Here is a 26,014-nt window from a genome sequence, read left to right on the forward strand (position 1 = left end):
TGCCCGCCACATCTGGGAGCTGGCAGCTCCAGCCCAGCGGGGTGCAGATGAGAAAAAATTTCTCCCCAACCAAAACCACTGCCCCTCACTTATCCAGACCTCACCTTTGTCTCAACAGGCCTCCATGAGGTGGCATGTCAAGCCCCTAACCCTATGGGAGGCCCACAAAACTGCAAACACCTCACATTTAGTCTATCTCAGCCTCAGCTCTAAGGTGAAAGACAAAATCTTCCTAAAGCCTTGACGATGCTAAGTATCAAATGAGATAACCAAAGTGACAATTTTTTTTAAAGTTGCCTAATATGCTAGGCAGAAGTAAAGCATTTCAGTAAATCGCCTTAATGTTCCATTAACTGCGTCCATTGTGTATTTTCAAATACTTTATAACCTTGTTTTTTTTTATGAGTAAGGAAGCCCTTGATAAATGCCTTCTCCATGTTGAAAGCTGGTTGTGGATATTAGAAAAATCTTTATCATTACAAAGAGAATTTCCCCTAGAATTTTCAAACGTCACAAAAATCGATTTCCCTCACTAATCTTGCCCGATAGGTTTTCACTTTTTGATTGATTTGGGGGGAAAGAAGAAAAAGTTAAGGTTACTTGCTGTGGAACTCTGTGAGAATTATGCAGTTGGAAAACTAAACTCACTTACCCACTTGGCATTTATTATGTAAGTGTGGTGGGGTTCTCCAAATTAAATGTCACTTTTAAGTTGAGTTGTCCAGGTGACTTGAAGTGGACATTGGTGAATTAGATGAAAATCATTAGTTGTCATCTGTGTTTAGCGGCCCAAAAAGGCAACATCAGACAATTAAAACGATAAAAAAGGAAACAAAAAAATGTCTATACAGAAATAGACCTGGGATTCAGTTTTATTACCTCAGAGCTCAGTTATCCCTTCCCCCACTCCTCTTGGGTCTGTCCCCCCCCATACACACACAGCCCCCATGCATGCATACACAAACAGGCATGTGTGTACATGCACACACACAATTTCCAAGAACCCAAGAGAAGTTTTATTAACACTGAACTCTTACGTCATTCTCAAAACATAAGCTATTTTGAATAAAGAATGCAGGCTATTCATGGATAGGAAGAATTAATATAGTTAAAATGTCCATACTGCCTAAAGCAATGTATAGATTCAACACAATCCCTATCAAATTACCAATGACATTTTTCACAGAACAAGAACATATAATCCTAAAATTTATGTGGAACCATAAAAATCCCAAATAGCCACAGCAATCTTGAGAAATAAGAACAAAGTGGGAGGTATCATGCTACCTGACATCAAATCATAATACAAGCCTGTAGTAATCAAAACAGCATGGTATTAGCATAAAAGCAGATACATACATAGATCAATGGAACAGAATAGAGAGCCCAGAACTAAATCCATACCTATATGGTCATTTCATCTATGACAATGGAAGCAAGAATTTACACTGGGGTAAAGACAGTCTATTTAACAAATGATGCTGGGAAAACTGGACAGACACATGGGAAAAACTGAAGCTGGACCATCTCCTTACATCATAGACGAGAATAAATTCAAAATGGATTAAAGACTTAAACGTAAAATCCAAAACCATAAAACTCCTAGAAGAAAATATAGGTAGTAAATTTGCAGATATTACCCTTAATAATATTTTTACTGATATATCCCCTTGGGCAAGAGAAACTAAAGAAAAAATAAACATATGGGATTACATCAAACTAAAAAGTTTTTTCACAGCCAAGGAAACCATCAATAAAACAAAAAGGCATCCTACTGAATGGGAGAAGATATTTGTCAATGATACATCAGATAAGGGGTTAATATCCAAAATTTATTTTTAAAAAAGCTCATACAACTCAACACCAAAAAAACAAACAACCCAATTGAAAAATGGGCAGAAGACGTGAAGAGACATTTCTCTAAAGAGGACATACAGATGGCCAACAGACATATGAAAAAGTGTTCAACATAACTAACCATTAGAGAAAATGCAAATAAAAACCACAATGAGATACCACCTCACTCTGGCCAGAATGGCTATCATCAATAAATCAATAAACAACAAGTGTTGGTGAGGATGTGGAGAAAAGGGAACCCTTGTGCACTGTTGGTGGGATTGCAGATTGGTGCAGCCACTATGGAAAACAGCATGGAGGTATCTCAAAAAATTGAAAATGGAACTACCTCATGACCCTGCAATTCTACTCCCGGGTATCTTGCAGAGAAACCCAAAACACTAATTCAAAAAAAATATATGTACCCCTATATTTATTGCAGCACTATGCACAATAGTCAAGACACGGAAACAACTGAAATGCCGAGCGGTAGATGACTAGATTAAAAAACTGTGGTACATTTATACAATGGAGTATTACTCGGCTATAAAGAAAAATGAAACCTTACCATTTGCAACGATATGGATGGACCTAGAGAACACTTTGCTAATTGAAATAAGTCACTTGGAGAAAGACAAATACCATATGATCTCATTTATACCGTGTTTCCCCAAAAATAAGACCTAAACAGACCATCAGCTCTAATGCATCTTTTGGAACAAAAATTAATAAGAGACCCGGTCTTATTTTAATATAAGATTAGGTATAATATAATACAATATAATACCCAATCTTATATTAATTTTTGCTCCAAAAGATGCATTAGAGCTGATGGTCCAGCTAGGTCTTATTTTCAGGAAACATGGTATGTGGAATCTAAACAACAGAATAAATGAACAAACTAAACAGAAGTAGTCTCAGAGATATAGAGAAAAAACTGATGTCTGCTAGATGGGTGGGGTTGAGAGAGAAGGTAAAGGAATTAAAAAGTACAAATTAGTAGCCACAATAATGCCACGGGGGTATGGAAGACAGTTTGGGGAATATAATCATTAATGTTGCAAAGATTTTGTAGGGTGTCAGATGGGTACATGTTTTATTAGGGAGATCACTTCATGGACAGTGTAGATTCCTGACCACTGTGCTGTACACCTGAAGCTGAAGCTGAATATAGTGAATGTCAACTATAATTAAATATATATGTATATTTATATTTATATATATTTACATATACATAATTTAGAAAAGAATGCAGACAATTATTTATATATTTAGATTTTAATTTTTTCCTAGGAAATAATGAAAACCAAGGTATTTTGTTTCTTTTTTAGCCATCAATTATTATTATTCCTATTATTCTTAAGTTTTGGTTGTTTAGTGAGATGGGAGGTATGAAAGGCAATAGACTTTTCAGATGTTATCTAGACTTATTTTACTTATTGACCAATTATTTTTCCTACTTGCCTGCTATCTGTCTTCATTTTTTCCTTCCTTCTGTCCTTCCTTCCTTCCTTCCTGAGAACAGGACTTTATGTATTTTATTTGGAGCCCTCATTCCACCATCATATTCCTATCAGTTGAGTTAATGGATGAATGAATGAATGAACCAATGAATGAATGAGTCTGCCTTGACTGTTTCAAATGCAGGCTTTCCTTTATCAAATCTTTCTTTCCAATTCTCTTCCCCCTCCAGCCTACTCTCGTAATTCTCATAACCTTGAAGTCAAGAGAGCTTACAGCCTTCTCAATGCACAACTCCAATTTTGCAGATAGGAAAATGAGACTGAAAGAGAGAAGGGAATTTGAGTTCTTAGAAACACATTCAGAATTTTTTTTTTTCCATCTCAGAAGTGTAACTAATGTAGAGGGACACAGTGAAAAGCTCTTCAAAACGTGAAATTCTCAGAAAACTTAAGTTATCACTTTTTGGTCATTTTTGCGCATGGAGAGAAAAAAGCCACTTGCTTTTAAAGGAAGAGCAAATTAATGACATTTGTGATTCTTTAGAGCAGAAAAGTGAATGAGACCTCTTTGAAAGAAAACATATTTAGAGCTGTTACTTTTCAGCTTCCTTTAAAAACACAATTGTTCATTGTGTTTCTCAGGACTGTGACTTCATAACCACACAAAATACCAACATTTCATCCAGGAATTCAAACCTTTGTGCTGAATAAGAGACATCATTTCCTCAGCTCTCTGCACCTGCAAAATTATCTCAGACTTCAAAATTAGCAGCATTCTTTTCCAAGAGACTTAAAAAGTCTCTAGACATCTCTTCCAGCTCTGATCTGTTACTCTATTTATTATTCCATTGCAATGCCATAGAGACATCAAAATCTGTGCTGGCAGGGGAAGGGGAAGGTGGCCAATGAATGAGTGAAAAAGTACTAGGCTGGGAATCAGAAACTTGGAGTTTTATTGTTGTTCTGCATGCAGCTAACTAGCTTGGTGACCTTGAACAAATTAACTTAACCACTTTAGGCTGGTTTCCTCATCTACACAAACCTAAGGTCCCTTCTAGCTCCAAATACTTAATGATTCCTCTGGGTCAGCTTCTCTTTGCTTTGTCACGGTCTTGTGACGTCATGCTCTTTGTATTGTGATTTGGAGGAAGGTTTGTCTTCCAGATCTATTTGCATGCAGTATTTATTTGTTAATATAATACATTGCCTAGTACTTATCTCTCCTCATTCCTCACAAGGATAGTCAACAGCCATTCATTTCTTGTTTATTAAGTCAACCCAGTACCACGAACTTGGATAAGTACTGGGATTCAGCTATTGGGCAACCCAAAGTTTAGACAGCACCTCTATTTACAAAGAGGATCTATTCCAGCAACACATGGCACTGGAAGAAGTGTGGGCAACTAAAAGAGACATGTAGTTGGCACCGGGGGTGGGGGAGGAGCTCCCCAAACTTGTGATGGACTGTGGTAGGGAAACCATAACTTCCCCCAACATCCTCCATGCCTTTCCTGACTAGATTCGAGGAACAAAACCCTTTTGTTCCTCCAGAAAACTCAGTTTTTAAATCCAAACTAAAGGATGACTGAAATGATTTTTTTTTTTTAACTAAGAAATGAAAATGCCTAAGGACCTTGATTTGGATAACCATGAGTGATTTTTACAAATGGGCCTGTGTGATGTTTAGTTGAGGATCCTAACTCACTTCGCTTTTAGCAGGTGCTTTCTGCACATCTGTAACCAAGCTCGGTCTTCACACAAAACCCAGAATGCCTCCATGTGACTTCACACCCGAAAGATACCAGGTAAGAGTGGGAGCTTTAGAAAAACCCCAAAGAGGTGGTTCTTCCTTAAGGGGCTAAATGAATCGTTTCCTCAAAAAGACCCACAAATGGCCCTGCCTGCCACTGAGCCATCCCATCCCAGAGAATCTATCCTTTTAAGTCACTGGGAGCATCTGAACCCCCTAACTCCATTCAATGCTGTTGTACAAATTGGTGTGCGTGTGTGTGAGAGAAAGACAGAGGCAGAGGCAGAGACAGAGAGGCAAAGAATGCAGGAAAGACACAATATATGCATCCCAGGAATAGGGATATAGACATACAGGTACATAAATACATATATCACAAAATGTGACAGGACACATTAACTTTAAAAAATGTTGTTCTGGGGGTGGCCAGTTAGCTCAGTTGGTTAGAGCACGGTGCTCTTAACAACAAGGTTGCTGGTCCAATCCCCACATGGGCCAGTGAGCTGCCCCCTCCACAACTAGATTGAAACAACTACTTGACTTGGAGCTGATGGGTCCTGAAAAAACACACTAAAAATAAAATTTTAAAAAGTTAAAAAAAGAAAATCAAAAATAATGTTCTGATTTTGACTGTCTCCTATGGCAATGCGTGATCTGATGTTCCTGAGTTCTCCACTAAAAAACATGAAGTCATCATTTTGCTCTCAAGCTAATACATATTTTTTTCTCTCTCTCTCTTCCCAAGCTTTTTATTTTATATGTCATATTCAGAGGTTAGAAATTGTAGAATTAATAGGTAGTCAGGAGGGACCCACAAAGAGAAGTATAGGAGAGAAGTTTGATCATTAAAGACACGAACACCACCCACACTTTACTTTTTATCCTAAAAAGAAACAAAACAAAACTGTAAGAAGGAATAAAAATTGACATTTACTTCAGACATTTACTTCCAAAGTTGTTTTGTTTTGTTTTTCACAGCAAAAATCAAATCAAAGCCAAGGCTTTCCATTGAGAGGTATTAATTTTCAGTCCCCTCCTTCACGTTTGATGTAGAAAGGGATCAGAGGGCCGCATTAGTAATTTCCCCAATATCAGACGAAAGACCTTCATATCCTACAAGGAAGAAACTGAGCAAACACATGCACGTGTGAGCATAGCACAGGGGCCTCACCCTCAGCCCATAGAGACACGAGGCCCCGCTCTGGTAACTGGCTGTCTTAAGAAATGAGGAGATAAGGAAAGGGAAGATTCTCAATACTGAAATGTTGTCGTCCACAGTCCCTCGCCTATGACCGTGTCCTGGAGATCCACAAGCAACATCTGTCCCCGATGCTGACGTCATATTTTTCAGAGCCTTTATTGCTCCACCAGGGTCACTTGGAGTGGCTATTTGATTATGAGGGAAACAGATACCTGGATTTCTTTTCTGGGATCGTTACTGTCGGTGTCGGTCACTGCCACCCGTGAGTATCCTTAAAATTCTGGGCTTTTCACTCCAGAATATATGGCAAACAGGCTAATGGTCATGTTAGTGATTCAGAACCCTGGTTAAAAATTCTCTCCCCTTCGGCATATACTAGTTTACGGTTGACATGCTCCTTGCTACTTCCTGGGTAATGACAACAACAAAAAATTCTTAACACTGCGTTTTTTCATTTTCTTAACAACACACGAGTTAGTCATTCTCATTGCACCTGAAATATGGCATGTACCATCTGAATGGAGTATTGCATTTCTGGGTGTTTCTCCTCACTAGGAACAGCTTTCCACAGAGAGGAAACGCACTGAGGAAAAGGCAGAAAGAAGAGGAAGACGGGAGATTCTCGGAGAATTCAGGGGCAGGTGTGGGGGTGGGGATGACAAGAGATGAGAAATCACTTCTAGCCAAAGGAACTTCATCACCTACTCTGACTGATGGATGAGGAAGGAAAGACGATAAGAGGAAGATGTAACCATGGCTGAAAATTTACATTAGGATGGATCTATTCATCCTGAGATCCTCTGCTACCTGGGTCATCAACCCATCCACACCAATGCCCTCAGCAGGTCCTTCTGTGGTCCTGGTTTCAGTGCAGCCATCTCATTTTAATGTCTGTTTTCTCTTGCCTTTAGTAATCTAGCCAATAAAATGGACATTAAGTGGGATGAAAATTAAGCAGCAAGTCTAAGTAAATTGAATAGGTTTGGGCCCTTCTATCAAAGTAGGGGCAAAGGGTCTTCTCTACAAGCAACTGTGAGGTGGTGAGGGGTGAATTTTAACTCCAGGGTCCAGCCCTCACCTTCTCCTTCCATAACTTTCCCCTTCCCATTTCTGTCTCCAGGGAGCACTAGCCCCATGCAAGGTCCTGAGGAACATGCAGAATAAATTTCAAGTGAAATTTAAAACATAGGAAAACCACACATGAAAGAAAAAAAAAAGGAGAAATTTTTTAACATTCTCATTGAAGCCTCCCAATAAAGTTGGACATTGCCCTTGTTAATCGACCGCTCTTACTGGCTTCATGACCTTTGTGCACCTGATTTCCCACTGATCCTGCAGCTAGTCCCTCTGACCCCCTAGCTCTGGGTCTCCCAGGCTCTTTCCTTAGCCACCCTGCTCTTCTTTCTATATTCCCTTTGTAGCTTATTATTTCCCTTCATAGAATAGGTCCCATCCCATCTCCCCACATCTGGTTATTAGTTGCTATATTTTCAGCAGACTTACCCAACTCTATTTCTTCAGGCTTGGCCCCAAACCAAGCTATGATAATAACTCTAGTAAACCTAGAGCAGGCATTAAGATGTCCCACATTTCACACAGTTTCCAGAACACTCCCTTCCCCACCCCATAACATCCCACCATCCGCTGACAGTCGATGTTATCAAGACCAAATCCACCATGTGCTCCACAATACTGTTTCTAGCCAACTGTTCATTTACTCAAGCAGCACAAGTGAGCTACCTACTCTGCAGAAATTCTCTGCTACGTAGGAGCTGGGTAGCTAAACAACTAGCTGTATTTCTCAACTTATCCGGGACTTTTCCCAATATCACGGGCAAGAGAGTTGACATCATCTTTGACTCTTCCTTGCCTTTCATTTCCTATAGTCAACCAAAGTCTGGTTTGCCCTCCCTTGAAATGCCTCTCCTATTAGTCCCTCTCACTAAGTCCCACTAACCCAGCCTCCTAGGGGGTCTCCTCCTTCCATGCCTAGAAGGCCACCCTGCCCTCGTAGCTGGCCTCACCATTTCCAGTCTTCCCCTACATTCCACCCTCATGTGGCTCTCAGATTTATTTTACTAAATAATGCTTTTGTCAAGTATCTCTTCTGTTTAAGAGTTTATTGATATTTCACAATTTTCTAAAGTGAGTTCTATGGAACACTGATCAAAGGAAAGATTCATTAGTAAAGAGTCCTGTGAAAAAATAAGTGTGGGAAACACTGTAAACTATATCTCCCTCCTGGGGAGAAACAGTGCACATAAGACCATGAAAGGTACTACAAAGTACTGCCGTAAGAAAACCTATGTGATCTAGCATTTCTCAAAATTGTTTAACCACTGAACTGATCTTTTCGAAGTGACAGGTATTAATAACAAACAGACTGCTGTGTACCAAATGTTAGTCATTGCTGTCCTTTAGGTCAAGATCAAACATCTTGATCTGTCTTTTCAAGGCATTCCTAGTCAGTTCCCACATATCTATTTACCCCGAGTTCCCACTGTCCCCCAACATGAACCTTCTTTCTCAGAATGTGGTTTCAGAATGAAGTTACAAAATGTTCCGTACTGACCTCTAAGACCCAGAAATGGGGATCTCCTTCAAAGGAAAAAGTATTGATCTTGTGTTGTATACATGTGCTTGATGGTTCTACAACACACAGGCTTACAATGAGTCATGTTATTTTCCAAACTATTGAAAGTGTGGTTAATGAGAAAACCTGGTTAGAAGAGATCCTAAGTCCAAACTCCCTTCTAAACCAGGAATTTCTTTTCTAAAATCCCTAAGAGATAATCATTTAGTCTTCTTTTAAACACTTCTCTTCTCTTGGTGAGGTAATTATTATCTTTTGAGCAACACATCCCATTGCCAGACACCTCTGGTGGTCAGAGTTCTTTCTCCTGTGTGGATGAAATCAGCCTCTTGAAACTCTTTGAGGAATGGCCATATATTTGGGTTCAATGAACAGCGTGTGTGTTGGGAAAGACATGCCCCCCAGCAGTGTGGGTAACTCTGCTCTTCTGTTTGCCCAGGAAGGTAAACGCAGTGGCACAAAAGCAGCTTGGCCGCCTGTGGCACACAAGTGGCTTCTTCTTCCACCCTCTAATCCATGAATACACAGAGAAGCTTTCAGCACTTCTTCCTGAGCCTCTAAAGGTATAAAAGCTCCAGGATGAAAGGGCCGGGTGTCACATCGTGATCCCAGGGGAGCTGCCCTGGGAAGTAGGAACGTGGGCAGGGCATTTGGTCTGTGCATTGAACAGCTGAAGTAGTGCGCTAATACTCATATTTGAAAGCAATCAAGAAGAAAGGACTTTACGAATTGCTGGTGAGACCAGCCAATACTCACTTGACCAGCTCTGCCTGTCCTTGGTTGTTCTCCTTACCGCCAAATCTTTGCAGAAACCACTTGGCAGGAGCCCCCACTCTCCTGACTCTCTCCTTTATGTTCCTCAAGAGGTTTTTTTTCTCTTTGCTTCATAGCCCCTCTGCAAAGTCATTTGCGTTTCTTCTTTGACAAAGAGTGGAGCCATTTTAAAATAAAAATTAATGTATCACCCAGTTCATTTAGTCTAAAGGCATTTAGATATTTTTGCTAAATGAGATTTTTTTCTGCCTCTGAAATGATCGAATTTTTTAACCAAATTGAGATGTTAAAATATTGGTCAAGATTTGCATTTAGGGATTCAATGAGTTAATATATATGTAATACCTAAAACAGTCCCTTGTGTTAGCTATTACCATTATTTTACTACATTATCTGGACATTCTATTCACTATATTATCTAGAAGAGATGGAAACAGTTGGAATAGCTGCAGCCTCAGTTCAGCCCAGTCATATTCATGGCAGAGCAGAAGCAAGGAAGTCAGCAAGGGCATCGTACCTGCCTGCCTGTCCCGAGTCTGGAGAACCCACTACCCTTCCGATCTCCCCTTGCTTTTGGCCAAGATGAGCAACATTTTTGGTTTGTTTTCTTGTTTTATCAGCATTTACACACACTGAACAGACAAGCTGGGATACCCTCTGGGGCTGCAGGACCAGGGAGCCGGCCTGTTTCAAGCCTTCGGATGGGGAGGCTTACGTTCAGGAACTAAGACACTTTGTTCTCAGATCTACGTGGCCACTAACCACTGTGTACACCTCAGCAAGTCTCCCCATCTTAGCATTTAGCAGAGCATCAAGGAAAGCCAATGAAAGTCCAGAATGTTTCACAACAGGGACAATCCCTTAGCCATTTTTGTATGTCTAGCACTTAGCAGCTACCCAATGAAGAGTGATAGGATTGAGATGGGAATTAAATGATGGGACTGCTGGACTGACCGCAACTCTCCTTAATAGTCAGAGGCTGGTATGTGTGTGTATATATATATATATATATATATATATATATATATGTATGTATATAGAAGCAGAATACAGCATTAGGAATAGAGACAGTGGAAATGTAATAACTGTGTGCAATGTCAGAGGGGTAGTGGATGGGGGAAGAGGGGTTGTCACTGTGTGAGGGATATAAAAGATAAATGTCTAACTATCACATTGTTTTGTGCACCTGAAACCAATTAAAAAAATGGGAAAAGAAAAATAAATAATACTCAGAGGCTGGAACATACTGTCCTTAACAATTTTGAATTGATTGGCTAATAAGGAAATAAATTAAAACATGAGGCCATGTGTCTTCCTTTTCCCTCAGGTCATTTTCTTCGTGAACAGTGGCTCCGAAGCCAATGACTTAGCTATGCTGATGGCCAGAGCACACTCAAATAACACAGACATCATTTCTTTCAGGTAATCACACCTTGGAATATTCCATTTCAATAACAGTGGCTTACCCCAATACTAAATGCCATCTTTAAAATATACCAGGGAGGGGCATTTCCCGGGGTCATGTTTCTGATTTTTGGTTTTAAGACAGGATCAGTCAAATGAATTATATGATGAAATAACCCGATCCAAACTGACCTGCTCCAAGGTCGTGGTCCCTGACTAGGGTAACAAAGCTCTTGGAGTCCTAGTTATGTCATAGATCTCCTATGCAATCAAAGGTCATGTGACAGCTTTTTAGCTTCTCAGGTGTGGTACTGACTACGACATATGGTAAATGACTGGTCTTCACTCATAGAAGCGCATGATTACCACATGATACTGGGCCCACTTTAGTGTCTGCTTGTGATAAGGAGCCACACGCTGATTTCATAGTGCCGGCTGCACCCATTTTTCATCTTTTATTCTTTTTAAGTTCAGAGGATGCCTATCTAACCCTGTATATTTCTGCTCCTTTTGGGTGACTTTTGAGAATTGATAATTTAATACATCAATTATAAACCAATGATGGCTAAATTATAAGCATTAAAATAATAGAAAACTATGAATTTTGCTTATAGTCGCCTCTCTTGGGTAATTTTATACAGCACATTGAAACACTCTTCTAATAAGGTTTATGTAAAAGACAGTAGTAAGTTATAGTAAAAGTTGATGGAATGAAGAAATCATCCCACGTGTTCACCTCTGGCCATGATTTCTGTCTGGATTCTAAAGAAGATAAGATTTCCACAAGATTTGATTACCACAGCACATCCAATACTACACATTACGTATAAAAAACACATGAAATAACTACAGGGATGAGGAAACGTTTGCTATCAATAAAATATGGCAATAAAGAATTGTGATTCTTTTACCTAACGTGTTTTTCCCCAAAAATAAGACCTTATTAATGTATCTTTTGGAGCAAAAAGTAATATAAGACCCAGTCTTATTTTTGGGGAAACATGGTAAATAAACATTCCAGATGATGTATGTCCAGATAAGTATCAATCTATTAAAAGCAGTCACTGTGCTACTGAGGTTCAACACGTGCTTGTGTTCTCTCTTACAAGATATATGACAATTCCACCACATAGTCTGAATACATAGTCCTAAATCTGCAGTTTGGGCTGTTTCCATCTGGGAAATTGCCCAAACTCATTTTAAGCCAAGTGTTTAGAATGGTGTTTAGAATGATTTATACTAAATATGACTGTTTCAGGTTCAAAATGAAAGAAAACCTGTCTCTTAAACGCCAAATACGATAGCTATGAGGCATTTAAAGAGGGGTGTACCCAGAGGTATTAAGCTACAGCTGCATCACAGGAATATTTGGCTTCTCAAGGTAACTACTTTGAAGACAAATACTCATCAAATATATCATTTCTGGCATGTGGCTGAAAGATGAGTCTCACTACTTCAGAGCAACAGAGTAGGGTAGGTGCTAAGGTCAGAGTTCTTGGCTAACTGGCCCCCAAAATTACTTTCATGACTTCAAATCTATGACACCAGTAGGAAAGATAAATAAACATATTCACCTGACATAGGCTTAGAAGATTTCTTAGAAACCACTGGAGTTGCATGTTAACGGTGCTCATTTTATCTCCAGAGCCTTCACAAATGTTCTCGTTTGTCCTACCCCGTGTTCCACAGGCCATTGATCAAAGAACATTGAACTTAACTCTGTCCTCCCACTGTTTTTGTCTGCAGAGGTGCCTACCATGGCTGCAGTCCTTACACACTTGGTTTGTCAAACATAGTGTTCTTCAAGACGAAACTGCCCAGTGGGATAGGCTGCCAATCCGTGAGTTTTGAGATTTAAAGGCTGCTGGGTATATGGAATAATTGATCAGATGTTCCAGGCATTAGAATTAGAAAGTAATATAAAGCCTATCATTAATCAGAGGCTCAAGTTGACTTAATTGTATTAAAGACCATTTGGGAGGAATGTTTCTTAGAAGAACCTTCAGAGTCTGAGTAAAAATTAATAATAGAGGTTTTTGTTTATTACTTTTAAATAAAATCAAGTAAACTGCAAATAAATGCATTGAAATTAGTTCTCAGAGCGTTGAATTCATAAAACTTCTAGAGTTATCCTTGTACTCAGCTTCTCTTCTCACGTGCTGTACCCACCTTTTCGGCATCAGAATCAGATACCTAATTAGTCTGATTCTTTCAAACCCTTAAGCAAGTTGTTTCTAGGCAGACACTGAAATCAGTTTCCTTTGTAGAATGCCCACATAACTGTTTCTAAGAAAAAAAGAATTATCTCTTCAAAGCAGAATAACAGGTTTTTATCTTAAGTGGGGAAGGAGCAAGGGAGGAAAATCAATATCAAATTAAGAAATCCTCTTGCCTTGATTGGTACCACATGATCGCCCAGTTTGGCTGTCTTGTGTTCACGTTGTGCCCAACTTCTTCTTTTGCCATTTGCAGACAATGTGCCCAGATGTTTTCCGTGGCCCTTGGGGAGGAAGTCACTGCCGAGATTCTCCAGTGCAAACAATTAGGAAATGCAGCTGTGCACCAGGTCCCATGGGGCAGGGAGGGCGGTCCATGGTGGAAGGTCAGGAGGGATAAGGAACTTGGAGAAAGGCTGAACCATTCCTGAGTGAACAGATTTTAAGACGTGGGAAAGGAAAAAGCCAAAGGAAACAAAACTAGAAAGCAACCCCTTGTTGAATCACTTCTCATGCCTACTACTGTGCATTTGGCTGTTAGGAAAAGCACCTCATGCTGTCAGAGCTAAGCTAAAAACAGACTGTCACCTGGTGATTAAAGAAGCTCTATGGCTCTATTAGCAGTAACTCTGCAATCGATCTGAAAAGAAAACAAGGTTGGTGGAATTATTTACCAATTACCAATGGAAGGAGGGGAGAGGGAAAAGAATACTTCCAGAAATCTCAAAACTCCAGTCAAGAGGCTCCCCTAGGGGTGCAGAATGCCAGCCAAAATGAGATGTGTTGAAAGATGCTGTCAAAACACAAGGCCATTTCTGAAGGCTGCTGACATCTTGCAAAAGTTTGGAAGGCATTCTCACAAGGAAAGCTTCCATTTATCCATCACATTTTTATTTGCATTCTTTATTCTTAACATGAGGGAGAGAAGGCATGGAAACAGCATCTGTTTTTTGCTCAGTCCCGCCTCATGTTTGTTACCACAGTTCAGAACCTTTTGAATAGCTGCTCCTAAGTAGTGCTGAAGAAAAAGAACTAGATGCTCTAGCCAAAAGATCTTGAATAGAATAGTAGCGTCACTAGGTGAAGAGAAAGAATACAAATAGAAGTCTTAAAAATCACTTTGCAGGAAGAAAATTCAGTCATCTTCAAATCCAGGTGGGTAATAGCCCATGGAGGTAGGAGGATGAAAGAATGAGCCTTGGAACAAGATGTGATGGTCACAGAACTTAAAACCATATAGAAATTTAACGCTGTCCTTCAAACTCTCCCTTTCAAAGAGGAGGAAACTGAAGTCCACACCTAGGAGGCAGGAGAGCGAGGACTTGACCCCAAGCCAGTGTTCCTAACCTAGGATCACACCTTATTCACACTGATGTGGCAGCAGGATGAACCTCGGCTTAAAAATAACTTTTGTTCTGTTGGCCAGGACTGAGTCAACACATGAAGTCAGGACACCTGGATCCTACTCCCAGCCCTGCCGTGGTTCAGCTATGAGCAAAAGATGCATTTTTGCTTCCACTTTCTCATCTGTCAAATGGAGGTAGCAATACCTGCCTCCCTGACCCCTTATCCCAGGGCTCAAGAGATCAAGGCAAGAGAACTTTTTGTAGAGGAGGATGGATAACAGCAACAGCAAATGCAGCCGTAGCTGTGTATCTTATGTGTGTGGTATCAAGAACTGAAATCAGTTGGGCATACCTCAGACTTTGGTCTGACTGCAAACCTCCAGTCCAGAGCCTAGTAGGCAGAAGCACTCAAGAGATGGTCATTTCCTTCCCTCCCTACTTTGTGTCCCCTTCTCTCTCCATCCTCTCTGCCTCCTCCCACTTTGAGGCCTTCTCCTCGGTCTTAGGCCAACTAGAAAATACCAGAACCCCACAGTCATCTCTCTAGTGGCATCTGGAGGTTAAACGATAGTGACAGACATTCATTTCTGCTTCTCTGAACTGCTGTCTTTGGTATATCTGAAGTCAGCTGTTTTCTTAACTCATGTCTTTAAGAGATAAGCCCGATATCATACCTTCAAACAGAATTGGAATACAAAAAGGGACTTCCTCCTCTTCTGACACTCTTCGGGTCTGAGAAAAGGTGTGTTCATATATGTTTACAAAGGCATTCCAATATGTAAAGTACTTTGAGGATAGAAGGTTCTAGTTCTCCGTTCCTCTTAGGGTTCATTCGAGTGCCAACCTTGGTAGTTTTTTCACCTCAGAATTACGTCATCACTCCCCACGGAGCATAAGCAGTGGCCCATTTTGTGAGCCTAATATAGATGTTTCTATGGTAGATTTCATCATCTCCCTTCTTTCCAAGTTCATTCCAGGCCCTGGATTTCAGATGAAATTCACCTCTCAACCCCCATTGCCTCCACAACATCCCAGTCGTGGTACCAACCATGTCATTCTTCTTCACCTTTCGCAAGACAAATTTCCTTTTCCTGAAATATTTTTTTTCCTTTCTTGATTCCTCACTCTGCCTAACTCTTTCTATACCAGCTAAAATAGAACTCTCCATCTCCACTCTCTTGCTTGGGTAGCACCCGGCAGAGCATACACTCTCTACCGTCTTGGTGTTGTCATGGTGACACCAAATCACTCTCCAGAGGCAGCCTGACCTGGAGTTACAGCAATGAGCCAATGAAGTAAATGCCACATGAAGTAAAAAGCTGATAACTGTGGATGACCCCTCTCATTGCTGAACTTGTGGGCAGTGAAAGAAAAAAAAAAAACATGAAAGGTCCAGTACTGGTTCAAGCAAAACCTTCTCTTGGTTTGTTTTTGTCCAAATTTAAGCCATTGGGGTTGATTTTTCTAGTTACAAACGGGCTTGCTAACTTTCCAAATTATACCTTTTGAACGTGTCAAATCCATTCTTTAGGGTCATCCTAGGCCGTTTTCTCTTCCTTCCTTAATAAAAATAGGAAATTTCAATCTCTAGAGGCATAGATTTATTTGTCTACTTTATCCTGCCCAGCAACTAACATAACCGATGCTAAAAATGTGCTTTGTGGGCTTAATAGAATTTTCATTACTTCCTTCTTCACACCCCAACCCCCAGCTCTAGCTAACGAAAGATGTCAGATATCTCTGTCAAACAAGCTTTCCCAAATATCACTTGTAGCCTAAAAATATGTTTGGGGCCAGGTAGTATTTTTCCCATTTTTTAATAAAAAGCTGAAGATTAAAATAGATTCATGCTTCAGTCTTGATGGTGATGACTGAAGCTTTCTATTCCTTATCTCTAGTCTTCAGGAGACAGAGCTACAGACATGCTCTATGCAAGCATTAAGATGGTAGGTGGTGACTTGCCTCCCAGACTGCTTTCACTGTCCCCGGGACTGGGGGCTTCCATCACATCCACATCTCCCTCTTGATCCCTTCTGCTGTCCATGGATATAGGTTGAAGTTCAAATACTCTGTGGTTCTCTTTAGAACCAAATTACAGGTGTGGGTAAAAATTCTGAGGGTTCGGTCCTATATGGATGCAGTCAACCTGGGATCTTTGCTATTCCAGAGGCGAAAGTTTCCTCTCCTTTGCTACAGTAGATGAAGTTCATCTGGCTCTAGTACATTCCTCCATAGACTGAATTTTAATCATTCTACAAACATGTTTGCTAACTCTAAAGACTGAGACACTTTGTAACTTTAAATTTTTATGCCAGCTTAAGTAGCAATACACGGTAAATAGAGTTATTTTCAAATAGATTAAATCCATACCCCAATTACATTTTAATTAAATTTATCCAATTGAGAGGATGCATGTCCTTAGGTGAAACAGACTCAATGATACTTCGGGGGTATTTCTTCCCCAGATGAAACAACTGAAGTGGTTTGTTTGTGTCGTTGTGGCTGTCCTAGTCTGGCTGCTTGAATCACAATACAAGTCATTCTGACAGAAAGTCCCTCTTTCAGAAATCTATATCCTCGTATCTTGGTTTACAGTATTTTGAGAGACTCTAGTCAATTTACTCATCCTATTTTCTTTTTTCTATCTTTTTTTCCCATTCTTCTGGATACCATTCTCACATCCTCAAATTTGTTTATTTATTTGCTTGTTTGTTATTTGCAGACTGCTGCCAAGCTAAAGACCAGTATATTGAACAGTTCAAAGATACTCTGAACACTTCGGTGGCCAAATCAATCGCTGGGTTTTTTGCAGAGCCAATTCAAGTGAGTCTATTAGCCTGAGACGTTAATTGAGCTGAGTTTTAAATGATGAGATTTTAATTCATACATTCTAGAGAATTGTAAAATGATTTAAGTAACCATTGCTGCATCCCTCTCCAAATTCATTTTCTTGGTCCCCTTGGAAAAAAAAAAAAAAAAGAGACCTTGATTTTCAATTGACCTTTAAAAAAAAAAAATACCCATCTCCTGCATTCCCAGACTGAACAGATAAATACGTGCACATGAAACTTTTGAACTCCTAAAATTCTAAACAAAGGGAATCCCCAATGATTTTTCAGTTGCATAACACCCCCACTGTCAGGGGGAGCCTTTGTATAATCTTGCTAAATCCCCTTAATCTAGTTGTTTTTCTAATCTCAGGAAAAAAAATATAATAACACATGTGCATCCTTTTCTCAGAAGACCTGGCATAAGACTGATGACCTGTCTTGTCACCCTTAGTTGAAACCGTTCTAGAGACTTTTAAAAACTGCTAGTATCATTAATGGTAATGATGATAACCGGTCTTCCTTGTTTGAATACTTTCAAAAGCCTATGCTATTATTATCGGTGTTCTTGGTGTGTTCCTTTGCAGGGGGTGAATGGATTTGTTCAGTACCCGAAGGGGTTTTTGAAGGAAGCCTTCGAGCTGGTGAGAGAGCGGGGAGGCGTGTGCATCGCAGACGAAGTGAGTGGCCACGGAATAAGTGTGATGTGGGGTGAGAGGCACAGGCAGCAGCCTCTTTAAACGTGTCTCTGTATTCCAGGCAGGAAACACCTAGGGTGGAAATTCCAAGATGTGGGTGGGTATAAGTTAATGAAGCTTTTGCCAGTTGGCTGGTTAGATTGTTAGTGGGTTAGTTGGTCTGTTTAACAAGTACATGCAGCAGAACTTAAACATGCAAATTGAAGTCTGTCAAATCAGGTGCTAACAGGCATAGGTGATGCTTCCATAGCTCAACATAATTGTCAAGTTCCTACGTGGGGGTACGTCAGGGACAGCTCAAAAACCACAGAGGAAATTTAATCTCACAACCAAGTTTTCATCAAGTAATTTTTGCCAAAATAGTATTATCCAGCCTGGCAGCATTCATCTTGCCTTAATAACAAAATTTGTTTGGAGATAATATTTAAAAAGAAAAAAAGTTAGCCTCTAAGTTAGAAGAGCACACCGCCATTGCAGATATTCCAAAAAATAGTTCCAAAATAGTCTAAAATAGCTTGAATTCAGTCAGCATTGTTGGAAGAAGCCCACAATACCACCACGGGGATGACTTTGAAAGGCATAAAATTCCCTGGCTCTGTGAGCTGTGGCTTGTGTGTTTTTAAAAAGGGACCCATGTATTGGTCACACCTCAAAATAGCATGTACCAAAGAAAGCGTTTTGTCTGCTGAGAATAGGAATGAGGCTCAAAGGCAGGAGAATGATGGTCAGGCCCCCAGAATGATCCCAACTCATTCATCACGCCCGTTCATCACGATTCTAACCATGGTTTGACCCACAAAGAACAGGGGGAGTATTTCTATGTGTCACACCAGTTTCAGTCCTGCCATCTTTGCCTGAACAGTTTTCCTCAACTAAACATTCCGATGGCAGACAGGGGGCTCTCCCCGCTCCCCGCCCCCACCTGCAATTTCTTCATGCACAGCCATGTCTCTGTCATCCCAGGGGGACTGGACAACCCCCAGTGCACTGCATGGGGAAGCGTGGGCCAGCTCCCCCTCCAAGCCCATCCTCCCTTCCCCAACTTGCTGGTACAAATTTAGGCAACATGAACGAATCAAAAAGTCCTAGCTGAAGAAAGTTAGTCTGTTATTTAAAAAGAAGAAAAGTATATTCACTCAGTTTACAATGAACTACATCAGTGAGAAAAATAGACTGTAACCTTCGGAATCAGCACAGAGTGAAGGTGCCGCAGTTGTACTAATTAGAGGGAAGGTAGACAGAATTCAAAGAAAATATGGATTTCAGAATTTTCTAAGGTATATGGTTTTGTCACTTTCAAGAACGTAATTGGAAACTAACACAAAGTGACTTTCAGGAGGGTGGTCCTAATGACTAGATAAAGCTAAGAATAGCTGGAACTTTCTGAGCACTTACTATGTGGCAGGCACTGTTCGTATTGCTCTGCATGTAATTAACTGTTAATTCTCATTACCATTCTAGAAGGTAAGTACCATTGATACTATTCCCATTTTATAGATAAGTAAACTTAAGTCCAAGATAGTTAAATCACCTGCAGTTAGTAGGGACAGAGCCAGAACTCAAACCCGGGCTCAAGGCCACACTAGCCACTGGCCAAGCTGCCTCTCAATGACAGAACAGTTGTGTAGAAAGGCAAAGGGTGGCACAAAAAGAGGGAGCAGGGGATGGAAAACCTGAGTGCGGGACCAGTGCTGCCGCCACATGATCTTACACAAGTCACCGGAATCAGCTAGCCTTGCTTTTCTCTTCTTTAAAATGAGGACTTTGGGACCAAAGATAGAAAATTGGCTGCCTCTGGGGCCAAGTGGGAAGCCAGTCTTTGCTAGTCTGGTCTGACATGGACTAGGGTTAGACTTGAAATTGACCGCTTTTAGGCAGGACGTGCACACGCGTGGTCCTCAGCCCTGGTCACCCTCGTAGACCCGGCCCACCTCTACTAGGATATGCTTCTTACCCTTGAAGACATCTGAGCTTATGAACCTTAGAATGAGTCCTCTCTGTTCTACTGAAAGAGTCTATAAAACTGATACTTCCTAGGTGACTAAACATGGTTTATTGTCCTACATCATTTTATGCATTATCCAAGCATTCCGAATTTTTACCATTTATTTATGATACTGAGATAGATGGGGTAAAAAATGAAGGCAGGAAGACAAAATGAATGGATTTTTCCATGAGTTCTTCCTACATTATCTCATTTGGACAAATTCATCAGCTTGCTCAGCGGCCCATAACTAGGAAACAGGAGACCCAGGATTCCAGGCCAGGTCTGTGTGACTCCCATGTCTCAGCTCTTCTCCTACGTCGTTTGCCATCACCTAATTCTAACCCCTGAAACCCACCTTTTTGCAGCAGCCTGGAGAGAGCAGGGCGTGAAAGGGAAGCCTGAGAAAGAAGCTTGCTCTTTCAAGTACATTTCAGAATCAGCTCCAAATGCCCACACCTCTGCGCCCCACCTGCCGATTGTCTGTGTAGAGAGATAGACAGACAGACCAAGGGGCTGAGAGCCAGCCAAAAATCACAGAACCTTCACCAGAGAGGCTCTGGCAGAAATTTGCATGGAAATGTTTCTGTGGCTTTATTCAGTTAGGCACTTCTGCCACTTCTTTGTTCACTCTACAAACACTGAGCGTCTATTGTCATCAGGCACTCTGCTAGGTGTTGCGGATCCAGAGAGGAATAAGATACTGTCCCTGTCGTCAGACACGTGCACAGGTGATAACAGTCCAAGGTGAGAGATTCTGAGGGCAGCATGCCCAGCTGCCTTGAGCAGGGGCCCTACGGGGGCTCAGGGAAATCTTCTTAGACCAAATGATGAAAACACTGTGTTTCGAAGGACAAGAGGAGTTAGTGAGATGAAGCAGCAGGAAGGAGAGGGAGCAGCATGCACAGCACAACTGAGGTCAACTCAGTTCAGGCCTGGGTCAAGGGTCTTTTGCAGGGAGAAAGAGGAGGTCCCAGGGAAGAGTATGACCAGCCTATCCGTGCCGGGCAGCAGGTGCCACAGCCCCGATCCACTGACTGTAACTCCTGCCTCAGCCAGCCGGCCAGGCACTGCCTCTCCACTCTTCTCCCCTGCCGCCTTGCACACAGGAGATGCTTATTAAGAATTGCTGATAATAATGATCCTTTCTATGGCCCTCACAGATATATTGCTATTAGTATTTCTATTTAACAGAGTTAACATAGGTTCAGAGGACTTAAGAAGCAGATCCAGAATCACACAAAGCTAGTACATGGCTTTGGGTGCCTAAAAGTCCAGGCACAGTTTAAAAAGTGCTTCGTCCATAATCGTACAAAGACGGCAATGACCGTGGCTGTGATGATGACATTGAGGAGAAGGGGAAGATGAAAGTGAAGAGATCAGAGAGTCAGAAATACCAGCATTTCTTAAAGATTTCCCATCATTTTGGATTTGCTTCCATCAGGTGCAGACAGGATTTGGAAGGTTGGGTTCTCACTTCTGGGGCTTCCAAACCCACGGCGTTCTGCCAGACATCGTCACCATGGCTAAAGGGATTGCGAATGGCTTTCCCATGGCAGCAGTTGTGACAACTCCAGGTAGGAACTACTGGGTAATTTGTGTTTGCTTCTGGGCCTCCTGCATCAGCGATGGTAAAAAAACAAAACTAAAAACCACATGTATTGGAATTTGTGTGGGTTGGGGACAGTGATGGGGGCTCCACGTGCATTTCACAAGCAGTGAAAAAGAGAAACAGTCTGTCTTCCAGACAGAAATGTGTGTGTAGCTCCCATCACTGTCTCCGACCCATCATGAGCAGAAGAAAGCAAGCCATCCCTTTTGTTCTTGCTGGAGGGAAGACTAATTCTCCTGCCCCCAAAATGAAAAGCAAGGTTCAACCATACTGACGAGGTAAAGGAAATGTGCCACAAAAACAAGACCAACACACGTTGCCAACACGTAACCAACCTGAAGCCAACCCTGAAATTTCCATGGGATTCATATTCTGGAAAGAATCTCTTACTTGGTCTTGCCACACCAAGAAGCTATAGACTCAAGGTCCAGAGTGATAGTTTTCTCTGTTGATGTCTTATTCACAAAACAGCCAAATACAGTACAATCTCACTTAGTCAGAACATTCTATGAAAGTGAACATTAGAATTAACTGAATTTTTCATTTTAGTGAGGTTTTACAGAAAATCATTTTTATGAACCATTTAGTGTTGAAAATCTTAAAACTGTTTCATTTGTGTTTCCCACACTTTGGAGGTGCTAACAGATATTTAAGTGCCTTGTGATAGCTCAGTGTTTTACTGAATAACTAAAGGTACAAAAATATGGATGTATTATGGAAAGTAAAGTATAATTAACTGAATATATACTCACCCTGAGACAATCCAGAAATTATGTTACTAAATCTTTGATGTGATTTTTTTAAAAATGTATTTCCTTCTTAGTCCCAAGAGTAGAAGACAGAAAGATAGAATTTTAGCTAATGAAGGTCTCCATGTAAATTCCCATAAATCAAGGGACTTTTCAGTTCACATAACACATAAGATTTTCTTATTAAACTTCTAGTTGAGTAAATAAGCAATTTTTCCTTATCCACTGTATTAGTCAGTTAGGGCGACCATAACAAGATACCACAGGCTGGGTCGCATACACAACAGATATTTATTTTCTCACAGTTCTAAAGGCTGGAAGTCCAAGATCAAGGTGCCAGAAGAATTAGTTTCTAGTGAGATCTCTTTTACAAACGGCCACCTTCGTACTGTGTCCTTGCATGTTCTCTTCTGCAGACAGAGAAAGAGCTCTGGCCTCTTCTGAGGACACCAGTCCTGCAGGATTAGGACCATCCTTATGACCTCGTTTAACCTTAACGCCTTTCTAAAGGCCCTGTCTCCAAATACGTTCACACTGTGGGTTAGGACTACCACATAGGAATTGGGGGAAGGGCGAAATTCCATCCAGAAATTCCATTATCTGGTGAGTGAAGAATGAATTGGCTACGATGTGACCTACAACATGAAAGTAAATGGAATCCAAATGTGATGGGAGATTATAGATGATGTGTCTGTCACTCATTATCCACCTTTATTTTCTCCCCCTAGACGTTGCCAAGTCTTTGGCTAAATGCATGTTACACTTCAGTACCTTCGGAGGGAACCCCGTGGCTTGTGCCATTGGATCAGCCGTGCTCGAGGTACATCCCAGCAACCAAGTGAACCTCGCTCGTTTTGCAAAATGACTACTTCAAAGCCACACACACACACACACACACACACACACACACACACACAGTATCAGAACTCTCATTACATTATCAAAGAGGAGAGTAAATTCTAGTTCATGAATTTAAGTTAGATGTCCAGTTATTATTCTGACATCTGTCTTTTTTTAAGATCTGGTTTTGGTGCTTGAATTACTGAATAAGAAATATATAGTAAACCTCACATGCATGGGAAATGTAAGAATTCCTCTAACCAGCTAGTAGCACTGAAATTTCTTTTGTTATTTAAGTGGTATTTTATGGATAGTTATCAACTGCGGTCCTTGATTTCAGTTTAATTTTGGCCCCGTCTTATATACTCTTCCTTCATTTTTTTTTGCACTGTCATAAATTAAAAGACTAAAGAGAAACTGAGTGCTACGTCATTACAGCTAGGTAATTCAGCTATTGTTCAGCCTCACTCCATTGATTTTGCCTGAGGTTTTATTTGTAGAAAATAATTTTTAAATGTCCTTGCTAATATGCATAATAGCATTTGCTTAAATAAGTATAATGTTTTTCTGGAAGGCTATTCAAGAAACGAATCACAGCAGTTATTTGTGGGGAGGGAGACGTGGAGGCTGGCAGGCAGGGGTCAGTAAGGATCATTCTACTCCATACACTATTATAATTTCTGATTTGTGAAGCAGGCACATGATTCATCTATTCAAAAACTTAAATTTAAAAGTATTTCTAAATAAAAAATAAGTAAGTAAAAGCTGCCCTGGCTAATTAAAAAGTACCTTCAAATATAATTAAATTATTAAATGAGAAAGTGTGGGTAGACATGTGTCATTTATTTCATTTTGTAGCTATTGCCAACTTTTTTTTTTTTAAGTGCTATGTCACCTCAACCAATTTAGAAGGAGGTAGAGAGGACTTAGGTGAATAGGAAAGATCTTAAAAACATCAATGTTTTGCCTAGAGACGTGCAATTATTATCAGCCAAATAGAAAAGTAGTACATTACATGCATCTTATCGAGACTCACAGGTCTCTGCTGTGAGTGCCAGGGGAAAACCCTTTTTTGTCCTCAGGTGCCTGATTCTGGGCCCACACAGGGCTCCACTCAGCTCAAGAGGCCAGGACCCTGGAGTGAGGCATGTGGGCAATGACAGCCTGTCTGTCTGGGAGCCCACAAAGGCCAACATGCCCCCAGTAGGACAAAAATCTGTGACATTTCTTTCCTCGGAGCATTTGTCTTATTCACCACTGTAGCCTAGTTCTTAGCAAAGCCAGGCAATACTAAATCTCAGGATTGTGGAATCTGTGTTGCAGCCTGCATTCAGACATGTCTTCTATTCTTTCCTAAATTCTTACCCACCCCTGAAGATGAGGATGGTATAGGGAAAGTATCCCTCCCTACCAAGGCCTTTTTTCTCCTTTGCAGCTAAACTTTTTGTAGGACATGATATGGCCACACTTGACTTCAGGTTCCATTTGTCTGGTCAAGTTTCTGTAAAGAAGGTCATATATATTTACTTCTCCATGTTTCCTAACGAATTTTAGAACTTTATTTTTTTTGGGGGGGTCTTTCTCTCCACAGGTGATTAAAGAAGAAAATCTACAGGAAAACAGTCAAGAAGTTGGCACCTATATGTTGCTGAAGTTTGCTAAACTGCGGGATGAATTTGAAATTGTCGGGGATGTCCGCGGCAAAGGCCTCATGATAGGAATAGAAATGGTGAAGGATAAGGTAGGTTTTGAGCTACTGCTCAGTCTGTGGGTTCGTGAAATGACAGGAGTTAAAGTCGGAAACAGCTGCACTAGCTCATTTCATTGATTCTCAGGGAGAGATAGCACACAGGACAGCCAGAGTGTTGAGTATAAACAAAATGCTAGCAGGTCATCAAAAGTTCTAGACAGGTGAGGGAGGTCATTTGGAAAAGGGAACTGGTATTATTATTTTTGCCATACTAGGCAAAAAACATCAGTGATGACTGAATATTTAGAATTACAGATATGGAGAAGGGAGGAAATTATTTAGGGAGGGAGATGGTGGCCTAGAGAGCTATTAGAAATAAAAGAGAAGAGACAGAAAAAAAGGCTGAGGTGATGGTTTGGGATGAGGATGTTAATGATCCACAGGGTTTTGTGGGTTTTTTGTTTGTTTGTTTGTTTGTTTGTTTGTGAATGGATTTCAATCTCCCAAGTAAACAAGGAGGGATGTGATTTTCTGATGACAGCTCCCACTGTGACCTCAAACTCAACATGACAATTAAACTTAGCATTTCTCCCCACACCAGTTCTTCCTCCCAAGTTCACTGCTTCTGTTTCTTACCCTTCACTGTTCTGCCAATTACCCACCCTCAATACCACAAGATAATCTGACTCCTTCTCTTCCCCTTATTTCTAATGTCTGATGCTGTTGATTGTTTCTTCGCTATTTCTCTAAAATCTTTCCCATTGTTTCTACTGTGACCCTTACATCCATGTCAGTAGGAAATTTTCTCTCCCCTCCATAAAAACAAAGCCTAGACCCTCTTAGGAGAGCAACAGTAGCTGTGCTACAGAACAGAGACCAGTGGCAGTGAAAGCGCTGGGCGCTCAAGATAGGACCATAGCAGTGGTTCTCAGCCCAGTGACCTGAGCAGCATTTTACAAATACAGATGTCTAAGCCCTGCTGCAAATATTCTAAACCGACAAGCCTGGCATGGGGCACAAACACCTGTAG

General features: G+C 40.8%; 1 protein-coding gene and 1 long non-coding RNA gene across 4 annotated transcripts in view; one reads left to right on the top strand and one right to left on the bottom strand.

Annotated features, from left to right (window-relative positions):
• Positions 1–9,269, bottom strand: part of LOC141570725 (uncharacterized) — a 52,360-nt gene extending 43,091 nt beyond the window's left edge. The window contains exon 1 of one of the 2 annotated variants that reach the window (XR_012495168.1): positions 8,823–9,269. This is a non-coding gene — a long non-coding RNA (uncharacterized LOC141570725). The remainder of the gene's footprint in view (positions 1–8,822) is intronic. The other variant, XR_012495169.1, reaches the window with a different exon arrangement.
• AGXT2 (alanine--glyoxylate aminotransferase 2) overlaps positions 1–26,014 on the top strand; it is a 39,949-nt gene that overhangs the window by 7,017 nt on the left and 6,918 nt on the right. The window contains exons 2-12 of one of the 2 annotated variants that reach the window (XM_019737289.2): positions 5,016–5,104; positions 6,328–6,512; positions 9,283–9,406; positions 10,945–11,039; positions 12,768–12,861; positions 13,494–13,587; positions 17,306–17,406; positions 17,999–18,091; positions 21,538–21,670; positions 23,183–23,274; positions 24,886–25,035. In XM_019737289.2, the coding sequence (XP_019592848.2) occupies positions 5,016–5,104; positions 6,328–6,512; positions 9,283–9,406; positions 10,945–11,039; positions 12,768–12,861; positions 13,494–13,587; positions 17,306–17,406; positions 17,999–18,091; positions 21,538–21,670; positions 23,183–23,274; positions 24,886–25,035 (1,250 nt within the window). The remainder of the gene's footprint in view (positions 1–5,015; positions 5,105–6,327; positions 6,513–9,282; positions 9,407–10,944; positions 11,040–12,767; positions 12,862–13,493; positions 13,588–17,305; positions 17,407–17,998; positions 18,092–21,537; positions 21,671–23,182; positions 23,275–24,885; positions 25,036–26,014) is intronic. The other variant, XM_019737290.2, reaches the window with a different exon arrangement.

This window comes from Rhinolophus sinicus, linkage group LG03 (assembly GCF_036562045.2).
Source record: "Rhinolophus sinicus isolate RSC01 linkage group LG03, ASM3656204v1, whole genome shotgun sequence".
NCBI lineage: Eukaryota > Metazoa > Chordata > Mammalia > Chiroptera > Rhinolophidae > Rhinolophus > Rhinolophus sinicus.